The 12,092-nt window shown below is 38.1% G+C and overlaps 1 protein-coding gene across 1 annotated transcript in view; it reads right to left on the bottom strand.

Annotated features, from left to right (window-relative positions):
* SEMA5A (semaphorin 5A) overlaps window positions 1-12,092 on the bottom strand; it is a 1,054,315-nt gene that overhangs the window by 614,879 nt on the left and 427,344 nt on the right. The window contains 1 exon segment of the mRNA XM_033929716.1: window positions 2,030-2,129. Coding sequence (XP_033785607.1) covers window positions 2,030-2,129 — 100 coding nt within the window.

The following is a 12,092-nucleotide window of genomic DNA, read 5'->3' as shown; positions in this document are numbered from 1 at the left end:
ATACATTGTTACACTATATTTGATGCTTTTATGAATGCTGCCAAAACTTGGAAAATGATGGTAGACAAGTGCCATAATGATCATCTAGTCTAAAAATTTTATTTCTGATGCATATCCAGTAGACTTCTAGTTTCCCTTCACATCTTTCCATTTATGATAAGTGGCATTTTTGTCTATTGATAGAATTAATTCTTCATGCATTTGATTACATATTAGCATATGCCTCTTTCTTGTTCCACTTTATGATTATAACTACATTATTTTTTGAGAAACCTTGTAGTAAAAAGGTTCCTATGTTTGTTTATTTTTTTGTTATACTTCTTGTCAGTATTTTGTTGGCTCTGTTTATCATATAACTGTTTAGAAATCATTAGAAGAATTGAATCTAAGGAAAGAGTGAGCCTTATGGTTGGTTTCAGGTTGGCCTTTGAGGTGCTCATGGAGAAAATAATCCCTGCCTGACGTAGAACTAATTGATCAAGGCATTTCAAACCTTCTGGTGAACTGTTAAAACCAAACCACCAATGGACAGAAAGAAGTCAGAAGGCTTCAACTGCCTATTTTGGATGTTCTCTGCTTTTTTTTTTTTTTCTTTTCCCAAAGTGGTTTTCTCTAGTTCATTAGTCATGCAGTGGCACAAATTCAAGACAAGAATATAAGAAGCCACTTTGCTGTTGGCCCCTTGCAATAAACAAGGCTCATCTTGCTTAGAAAGATAAATACCAACTAAATTGTGTTACTAAAGAAAACCCAAAATATTTTTTGGGTATGAAGAAATAAACTGACAATCCAGCCAAATGAAGAACTCAAATACCATTTCTTCTCACTTTTTCGCTTCTTCCAATGGATACATTCATTATTTTCTTCTATCTACAAGTTTCTGTGAATTACTACACTCTATATTCAGCCCTGTAGCATGCAATCACTTAAAGCAACAGTAGGTTAATAGGAATACAACTCTGCTTTGGTAGGGTAACAACTTTTCTGTAATCATACAAAAAGAAACATGAACGTGGTGGCTACACAACCAGGAGAATGGACTGTGATAAATATAAATGGACATGACTTCCTCAAAAAATATGCTTAAAAAGTCTCAGCAAGACATGGCTTCAGTAAAACAACTTCAGGAAACTATAATTAAAGATAATTTAAATCTTAGAAGAAAAGTAGAGACATTAGAGAACCATGCGCGTATTAATAACTTGATATTGATAAATTTTCCAAGAGTAATCATGGTTTCACCTAGAGACATGCTTAGGAGATATTTAACAGAAATTTTGGAAGTTCCAGAGGGAAATCTTCCACCATTCTCTCAGGTGTATTATCTCCCCAGCAAAATTCCACATCAACAGCAACCTGAACCTACTCAAGGAAAAGCATTAAATATTGCTGAAATTTTGGAGAAATCAGACAACACCAGCAACACCAGCAACATTAGTTGTTACATTGGCCCTATCTATTGGTAAGTCATGGTTATTGAGACTATTTCTTAAGAATAAACAGAAGGAATTTCTTGGTTGTAAAATTCAAATGTTCCCTGATGTTTCAAGGGAAACGCAAAAACGTAGGCGTGATTTCCTTCTTTTAAAACCAGGGGTCATCTCACTAGGAGCTACATTTTACTTAAGACACCCTTGTAAGTGCATTGTTCGGTATCACTCAACTAAATATGTATTTTTTGAACCTCAACAATTGACTAATTTTGTGGCTATGTCCCGTCTGGACAAGGTTAAAATTCAATCTTGAGCTCTAAAAGGAAAATAGTAGCTTCGTTCCCGATGTATAGAACAGCATTACTTTGATGTATTGATTATATCTCTTCTTATTTCTTGCCAATATAATTCTTGGATCTAAAGAGGACTTGAGCTAATTTCACCATAATAATTCTTCTTGTAATTTTACTTAACTTTTGTTAAGTAAGGATTTATTGTTTAATGATTAATATGCTTTTGTTAAATTTGCTTTCTGTAGAAGTTATACTTGATAATATATTGAAATCAATAAAAATACTTAAATATAAATGTCTTACCTTGCTCCAACAATGAGCTCTTTCTGTCCTGAGTCAAATGTTAATTGGGAGAAGTCCACTGCATTTTCTGTTCCGAATACATGCAACCAAGGGGCAATTTCTAAAGGAATAAAAAGATTGAACACATAAGATATATGCACTAAATACTGCAGAAACTAGCAACTTGTGTTAAAGATGTGTGTGGTATGTATGTGTTTATCTAAGGGGTTTTTCCATAAAGCTTTTCCATGTAACATAGTAACAGCAGATAAAGACATGAACTGCCCATCCAGTCTGCCCAACATTCACGCTCATCATACATTCATGTTTAAATTGTCTTTTCTTTACTATTTCTGGGCAATAGACCATAGAAGTCTACCCATTACTGTCATTAGATTCTCACTGTCAGAAGTGCCATCGAAGCCCACTCCAGCCTATCCTAAGAATCCTGCCACTGGAGCTTCTATCAAAGCCCTTCCCAGCTCATCCTAAACCAAATCACCATATACAGAACACTCAGTACTGTCCTTAGTTTGTTTCATACCATTCATTTTCTAAATTAGAGATCCTCTGTGTTCGTCCCATGCTCTTTTGAATTCCAGCACCATTTTCATCTTTTGTGGAAAACATGTTTACATGCAGAGAAGGCTTGTATAAAACTGTATGAGGGTATACATGCCTAAAAAATATGCATGTCAATAAAGCAGAAATACTCTTACATAGACTAAGTGTAGATGTTTCCAGAGAATAGCTTGGGTGGACTAGAGATGGAGTTGATATTTATTCACATACCGTATCTTATAAAATATCAGCTATAAGCATAGAATACATGCACTAATTTACAGCAGCAATGGAGCAGGACCAAACCTGTACATAAGAACTTGCACATTATTGGGGCTAACTCTGAGATCCATCTTATGAAGGCACTGCCTTTACCAAATAGTCTTAAAATAGATGACTTTCTGGACTTTATCACCTATGTGCCTGTCTATAAATTATCTCTTTATGCGTGCAGAGAGAAGTTAGTTGTAGTGTGATCTTTTAAGTAATCTGGTGGGAATTTGATCTCCAAGTCACATAACTGTAGGAGTATACTGTATATTCTTTGCAAGCTTATCAATGCTCAGAAACTGTTGCACTGAAAGAAATCACAAAATCCTTTTTTTCTCTTTGTTATCTGTACCTATGAGCTCTGTTACAACTGCTAGTGCTGGCTTTGGAATTTTCCTCCCACCTCCCTGCCTGCCTGTAAGATGATGCATGTATAAGAAACAAAACTTTGCTTTCTAAAGAGCTCTTAGCACCTTTTAAACAGAAGGCAGTAAGTGCTCCCCTATCAATTCCTTTCAAGTTACATGCACTAATGTGAACATTAGATCATGGCCTGAAAGAGAAATACTGAAAACTGCTATATTTCCTGATTGCGCTAGAAATGGGTTAGCACATGGGGAAGTTCACATTAACATGTGCCAAGCCCATTTACTAATTCACTTTTGTTGAGGTACCCCATGAAGTCACACTATAGTGCCACCAGCGGTGTACCTTGCAGGACAGGAACTTGGGGCGGAGCACCCCCCTCCTCTGACTGGAGCACCTTCCTCCTCCAGGCAGAGGAAAGGTGCATGAATTGGTAACAGGGTTGTGGGCTGCCTGTGAATGACCATCGGCTCTGCTGGTCCCCTGCCTTGGAAAAGGAAGTTGATAGCAGGGGTGGGCTGGCAGAGACGACAGCTATGCACAGGCAGACAACAGACCTGTGACCACTCCAGCACCCCTGAGCTCCCTACACCCGAGGCGGACCTCCCCACCACTCTTCCTATGCCAGTGAATGCCACAATGTCCAGTTGAACTTTTTTGTCTTCAGCAGTAACAAATGTTGAAAATCTGAAAACAGTACCTTAATCTAGGTTAGAATAGATATATGATGTAATTAAATAGGACTACTGTACCTAATTCTAAAAGCCTCCATCTCCCATTGATGTGCATATCCTTATGCCCAAAGTAAGAAAGACAGGCAAAGTGGAATCCTTATATTTGTCATGGTGGGGGAAAGTGCAAACAGTTAAGATGATTATATCGCCTGTGGTTTGCTACCAAATGGGTATGTTACCGGTGTTTTTTCAGGGGTCTTTTTACAAAAAAATAAATAATATTCTTACTAAATTTATTTGGCTGGGTAAAACAGCTAGAATTGCTTTAGTATCTTTACAAAAAACAATTGAGGCGGATGGGGTAAATTTTCCCAATTTTTATAGGTATCATCAATCCTATATTATGCGTCAGGGTATGTATTGGGTCCTCCCTGAGCTCATGGAAAATCTTCCAGATTGGTTATAGTTAGAATGGCAGCTCCTGTCTCCACTGAGATTAAGTCACGTTTTGAGTATCAAGATGCCTAGGTGGTATAAGGACAATAGAATTTTGATGGATACATGGCTAACAATAAAATATATTAATAATTTGACACCTATTCCAATCCTAAAATCTACCTGCCAGTCCCTTTGGCTGAACTCCAAGATTCAAATTGGCGGATTTAAGGTTATTTGGAAGCAATGGATGATGTTATATTAGATGGTAAGCTGCTTGACTTTTCACAATTGTAACACAAATTTGGTCTTAATAAATCACAAAGTTACAAATGGTTGCAGTTGAAGCAGGCCATTCAGGTGGGGTTCCCTGAGTGGAAAAATCTTACAAATCAATATAGCTTGCCGATCCTATGTTTTCAAGTGGACTTTCTGGGATACCAGGCCACTCAGTGGTATAAATTAATATCTGGATTTTTGAATAAGAAACCAAAAAATGGTCTTTGTGACATTTGGAGCATTAAGATTAAGCATCAGATTACTGCATCTCAGTGGCCACGAATTTGGACTTGGAGGATAAAATGTACGGTGTCAGCATCTATGAGACAAACTTGGTTTTTCTTATTACATAGAGCTTTCTGGACCCCTGTTCGTTTTCATAAATTAGATAGTTCTAAGTCTAATAGATGCTGGCATTGTCATCTTGAAGCTGGGACTTTGGATCATTTACTTTACTATTGTTCCTTGATACTGAAGTTTTGTAGGTCTATTTGGGACCAAGTAAATAATATGTTGGAGAATCCAGTGGCTTTATCTTATGATACTATTTTGTTTGGTACACTTATGAGAGCTAAAAGCCAATTATCAATGAGAAATAACAAACTTCTATTAGTTATGACAGGGGTTGCCATGCAGCTTATTTTAAGAAAATGGAAAAACTGGGATAGGTTGAATTAGTCATTTTCGTGGGAATCCCTGTGTTATACTTATAAAATGGAACGATGTATAGCTATACAACAGGGACGTTTTAAGAATTTTATGGGTGTTTAGGAACCATTGGCTAAATACTGTAAAGAAAAATAATTGATTTTTATTTAATAGACAAGTAAACATACACACCCTCGGTGGGGGAGGGGGGGAAGGGAATGGAATTAGAATTGATCCAAGGATTTTATGAATAGTTTCCTGAAGGTTTGATATGTTTTTTAGATGGGAGGGTGGGGAAAATTTCTTTGTGTAGTAATATTTGTAAGTTTTGTTGCGCTTATTATATAATATACATATATGTGAATCATTTATTGCACATTTGAAGTTTGAAAAATCAATAAAGAATTTGGAAAGACAGGCAAAGTGAACCAAATCCACTTTAATGAGCGATTTTTAATTAGCCACATTATAAGACTGACTGAGGAGCAAATTTAATACAGTACATACACATAAAAAAGGTGTCCTTACTTTATCTGATTACTGGTCTGAATAACAGAATGTAAATTTTATAAGAGTTATAAGAGTTTTATTTTATATTTTTGTTTTCCCAAAATTTGATTATGTGTGTTTTAGTAGAACCCGTGAGATACAAATTTTTAAATAAATAGCATCCTCGGCCAAATTATACCCAGAGATTCAGCGCTGGTTGATATCCAGAGAGCAGTGCTGAATATCTGGGTAAAATAAAAGCCTGCAGTGGACAGTATTTTAAAAAATGCTAATGGCAGGGCTTAATATTGGAAGGAGGAGTAGAAAATTAGTTGGCGGCAAAAAATGTATAGCTAGCAACTTCCCACTAGGAAGACAATAGGGTGAACACAAAAGATATACCCAAAATGCTGAGAATATGATAAGTATGGTAAATCTAGGATGAACGTAATACACAATACTGTTATTAGGCATGTAAGTAAGTAGGTTTTAGAATGAATATAGGAAATGATACTAGTATTATATCCGTACATATACAATGGATGAGTATATTAACCATCATTGAAACACTCAAACTCTTTTGTGTACAACCATTACAGAAGCTCATGTAAACAATTTTGAACTAACTCCCCAGTCATTAGTAGCGGTATAGAAGCTTTCAATAAACAAACTTATTATCCTAATATAATGTGCAATAATATAATCCCAATCTGAAGATGAACTTGAATTTAATAGAGGAAAAAGATGAACTACTACTATTTATTATTTATAAATTGCTAACAGATGCATGCAGTGCTGTACAACAAACATGCAAGAGATGGTCCCTGCTTGAAAGAGCTTACAATCTAATTAATACGGACAAAGGACAAAGAACATAAGAATTGCCACTGCTGGGTCAAACCAGTGGTCCATCATGCCCAGCAGTCCTTAGGTCAGAGACCAGTGCCCTAACTGAGACTAGCCTTACCTGCGTACGTTCTGGTTCAGCAGGAACTTGTCTAACTTTGTCTTGAATCCCTGGAGCGTGTTTTCCCCTATAACAGCCTCCGGAAGAGCATTCCAGTTTTCCACCACTCTCTGGGTGAAGAAGAACTTCCTTACGTTTTAACTTCCTTTTAACTTTAGAGAGTGCCCTCTCATTCTCTCTACCTTGGAGAGGGTGAACAACCTGTCTATATCTACTAAGTCTATTCCCTTCATTATCTTGAATGTTTCGATCATGTCCCCTCTCAGTCTCCGTATTAATTAGATTGTAAGCTTATACATGCTACTTAGGTAAGGAAATATAAGGGACTAGAGGTAGGAGAGTAAAGAGGGAATGGCAACAGATATGGGTGCTTTACGAGAACTCAATACCATTGCCTAATTAGTCTCTCAGCAAGGTGGCATCCAATATCATCATTGCTCAGCTCACTATGAAGAGTCTTTGACTATTGCTTATAATAAATTCTACTCAATACTTACTTCTCTTATTGTTGAAAATAGTTCAAAACAGTCTTCTTGAACCTTATCACAGACTATTAACAAGAAGCTTCATTGAGGATGCAAATGTGAATATTTAGAGGACCATCCCAACGGCTCTGCGAGCTCTACAGCTGCACAGGGCACAAATGAAATGGAGGCACAAAAATCACTCCCTGTCTATTGTCCCTCCCTCCCCCCCTGTGGTGGCTGCAATAAAGTGAGTGGGGTGAGGCACTAGGGGGGTAAGTCACACAAGGTGGATCTGAAAAGAACCTCCCCCCAAAAAAAAATTGTCTAGCTAATTTGGTGTAAATAAGACACAGAAAAAAATGATTAGGGGAATGCTTCAAATTGCAATTTCATAGGCCATCTTTTTTCTAACGAAATCAGGCTGAGAAGCTATATATTTCAAGGACCACAGGCTAGATATTGCCAGAGTAAGTTCTTTGGTGTGAAGTAAAGAATGATTTGAAATGATCTTCACTTATTTTACATCCTGTCCTCTGGAAAATGCACATACTGATAGATCTAGCATTATTAAGTGCCTCAAGGTTGATACATAGTTTTAACTGACATCAGCGTACATCATATTAGCAGTCCTGCTCCTGAAAATATCCTGTATGAAAAACTCCAGAACCTATGGTATAATTTTATTTAAATTTACTCCTTGCCCAGCAGGCAAGGGTTTGTACAATTTACATTGTCCAGAGACCAATTTAGGTTGTCTAGTGTTGCTGAGCCATATAGTTTTCCCCAATAAAGTAATGCTGCCCATAATCTTAGTTTCACTACAGAACACATGGAATGTGCGTAAATTACATGAGACTGAACACAAGTTGACGGTGAGGAATTGATGGGAAGACCTAAAGCCAAAAAGTTAATTTCATTCCAGGCGAGAATCTAGAGGTAAGATCTGATAACAGGAAGGCAGCAAAGCAATTCATTAACAGGAAACCCTCACATTTAACCCTCTTGTGCCTGGAATCAAGATTTATGAGCTGGGAAAATGTACTCAGAGAAACAACAGAACCTCACTGACTGCAAGCTCCAAGTGTTAACCATCAAGGATTTCTCTATCAAGTGTATCTGTTTCTGTCCCTTTTGGCTGTTAATATGTGAACACCAACATAAGGAAACAACTTAATTAAATAAAAGTTGTAAAGGCCTAACTACCAGTGGTGTCACCAGGAATTTTTAACAAGGGATGTGCCTCCTTCTCCCCTCCACCCCACCCCACCCCCATACCTTAAAATCACTTCCTGTCTTCACTCAGGCAGCATAGGTTGCCCCTGCAGCCTGCACTTGGACTCTCTCTCTCTTTCTTTCTCTCTCTCTCTGAACCATCCTGCCCTTCAGAAAACAGGAAATTGTGTCAGAAAAGGCCTGATTGATCAGAGAGAAAACCCTGGCAGGCCACAAGGAGTCTATGGGTGCCAGTGCCAGTGCCCAGGTGGAGGTGATTTTATGGCACACGGGGGAAGGGAGGTAATTACAGAACTTTGTAGAGTCAGGAAGGGAAGAGAAAGATGTTGGACTCGCGAAATGTGTGCATGGAGGGCAGGAGGGAGAAGGGAGATAAATTAATGTAATCCCTCTTGGGATTGAGAGTACTGAGGGCCAGATTCTCAAAACTCACCAGTAAAGTCCACTGGGTCACTGTAGTGGCCGTAAATCTAACAATTCAGAAAAGACAAGTGATTCTTAAAAAACCTCACATGCAAATGAGGTTTGCAGAGGGTCGCCTAATTTCCATTAAATTAGTTGCTGGTGATAGCAGTCTGCACATGTGCAGAACAGTCCATGGAAAGAGGCGCAAATGTGCACATGTGCCGGGATAAGCTACGCCGTAGGCACTCATATCATAGGATAAGAATGGCATAGGTAGATAGGAGGAGCTGAGAACTACCAGCAAACAATATGTCATTGTGTCAATCATAAGCATGCCAGTACTATTGGATGGAGGGGAAGGGAGAGGAGGGTCAATCGTCAGCTTTCAATAAACACGCATATAAGATGTGCCTTTAATACACACACTTGAGACATGCCTCTAATTCCCACACTAATATACAATACCCACTGGGACTTATCAGTGCCTATCAATAGCTTTAGTAATTGTCTCAAAACTCAAAAAGCTAATATAACACTATACTATATCATTTATTAATGAAGTAAAGACTCAAAAACCAATTATATAACTTCTCATATTTAATCACATTACAAACATACATTAATCAAACAGATGAAGCCCACCAGTTCATTCAATTCAATTAAAATATATCCTGTTACAGTTCTATGAAATGTTTACCCGTGTATCCATATGTTAGCAGCAAAAATTGCACTTTTACAAAGGTCAATAGCATTTTTAGCGCACGCACTGGATTAGCGTGCGCTAGCAAAAATATTACCGTCTGCTTAAAAGGAGGTGGTAGCGGCTAGCACACACGACAATGTAGTGCGTGTTAAAGCCCTAACGCACCTTTGTAAAAGGAGCCCTAAATGTTATTGCAGATGTTATCGTTGTTTGTCATTCCATAGTGCCACAAATGTTTTCAACTCATGAACAATGACAACGCTCGACACGCTTCCGTGTTTTGCCACAAAGGCGTCTTCAGGAACTTCACTGGTTATGGCTCCACTCCTTGAAACATACATATAATCCCCATTACATCCTTACAATAATTACACATACATACATACAACTATATCACGAATAATAATATCTTTAAATACCTTTTTGTTCATTATACCAACATATCTAAAGGCAGCTTATGCGGATGTGATCTCCAAACCATGATCCAACAGCAGTCGCCCGCTGAAAAGTTCATTTCTGTTCACTTTCCCTATTCCCTGTTACCTCTTATATGTAACCAGTGAAGCTCCTGAGAACGCCTTTGTTGCAAGACAGACATGGGGGAAATCATTGCTTGCCCTGGATCGGAAGCATGGAATGTTGCTACTATTTGGATTTTTGCCAGGTACTAGTGACCTGGATTGGACACCTTGAGGAAGGGCTCTTGTTTTGAAATCACCTAGTCCCAGATTCTGTTAATGACACTTACATTTGTAGGTGCCTACAAAGTAGATGCCTAGATGTGTCAATCAAGCATTAGGCGTTACTAAGAGATTCACACCTACATTGTAGGTGTCTCTAATGTAGACCAGGGTTTACCATGTCATCACGCATCAGAGGAAAGGCCCCTGCTGGGGAAGGCTATGAGCAGCCTGTTTTGAGAGCTGCTTCCTGCTGACTGGCTGCTGTTTTGGTAAGGAAGGGAGGGAGGGAAGAAGCGATGGGGTTCACGGCTCAGAACCGCCGCCTGCTTCGGCTGCTTCGGGGCTTGAGGGAGGGGGAGGGAAGTTTGTGGCTCCGGACTGCTGCCATGCTGGTGCTTCGGGGCGGGAGGGAGGGATGGAATTGAGATATGGCAGATACTCCTTGTACAGTACTCTCAGTAACTCTTAGGCAACCAGAAAAACAGTTGTCCAGCATCCACCAAACCCCATGGGTGCTGGATAATTGTATATGCTCATACCCAGCAGGCATAAATATACATGCATGTTTGCTGTGGTTGCATATACCAGCAGTGAATTCAATTGGGAACATGTTTATGCCATTTCTCATTCTAAAATTGTGCTTTTCACACGTAGACTAGCTGCATTCACTCATGTAGTCACTTCTAAAATCTCCTCCAGTGCCATTATATTTCTAACTCATTTTTTTTTGTCTCACCTTTCTGTAGGAAGTTGACTCTTTGGCCTTGGTGCCAGCCTCATTAACCCCTGAAGAATCCATCAAAGACTGCAGTCATGGGTGACAAGAGGAGACCCTGTCGGACTCTTGTTTTTCCTTGTAATACAATCAGTTCAGCATTTCAAACATTGCTTTTTTTTTTTTTAACGCCTAAAATAATTAGGCTTTCCAGGATGCTCTGTACTGTGAATTTTTTTTAATTTCACACTTCTGTTCCCCCCAAAATTTGTTCAAGTCTGAGAAGTCTGTTGGACAAGGGGAGACATTTTTAATTTCAACTCACATTTTGTCTATGCTGCTGCTCAGAATTTCATTTTAGTGTTGAATCTTTTTTATTAACGAGAGAGAGAGAGATCCAAAATAAAATATTAATACTACTTTTCATTTATGAAATTACAATAAACATGTTAGGAAACAATTATTAATATTGTCTCTATTACTAAATTACAACATCTAATTAAAGAGCTATGCATTGTGAGCAAATATACAGTATAGTATAGTATTATCTCTGAAGAATGAAACTAATTGTATTCCCAACAAGTTAGTAGTCTTTTCAGGAAACACCTTCCAAAAGATTACATCCAGATATTTTAACTTTCACACAGAAAGAAATCCCTTTAAGAATTATTATATTCCCAATGCACCCATCCCAACTAATTCCAAGCTGAGAAAAAAAAAAAACATTCCAAAATGAAATTAGACACCGGATCCAGATTACCCTCACTTACAGGTGAAAACAGTATTAAAAATAAAAGCCAGGGACTTCCATTTCTTTAGCTCCCTATAAGTGGAAACTGGTAAGTCACCAATATATTCAAAGTCTATCAATCACTCTTCTTCTTCTTCTTCTCCTCCCCCCTCAAAAAACCCACCCAAGTAAATCATGAACATTAGAGTGGAAGTCATGAGGGCAGAGAACAGCACTGGATTTGAATAGGGAAATTACCCAATTGATTTAAAATATGACTCCTAATTTTTGGATTTAAAGATTGTATAGTAACATAGTAGATGAAAGCAGATAAAGACCCGAATGGTCCATCCAGTCTGCCTTTCCTGATTCAATTTACATTTTAAAAAATTTTTTTTCTTAGCTATTTCTGGACAAGAATCCAAAGCTCTACCTGGTACTGTACTTGGGTTCCAAATG

The sequence above is a fragment of the Geotrypetes seraphini genome, chromosome 2 (assembly GCF_902459505.1).
Source record: "Geotrypetes seraphini chromosome 2, aGeoSer1.1, whole genome shotgun sequence".
Lineage (NCBI taxonomy): Eukaryota > Metazoa > Chordata > Amphibia > Gymnophiona > Dermophiidae > Geotrypetes > Geotrypetes seraphini.
Note: the sequence above shows the minus strand (reverse complement) of the source record. Positions and strands in the feature narration are given on the sequence as shown.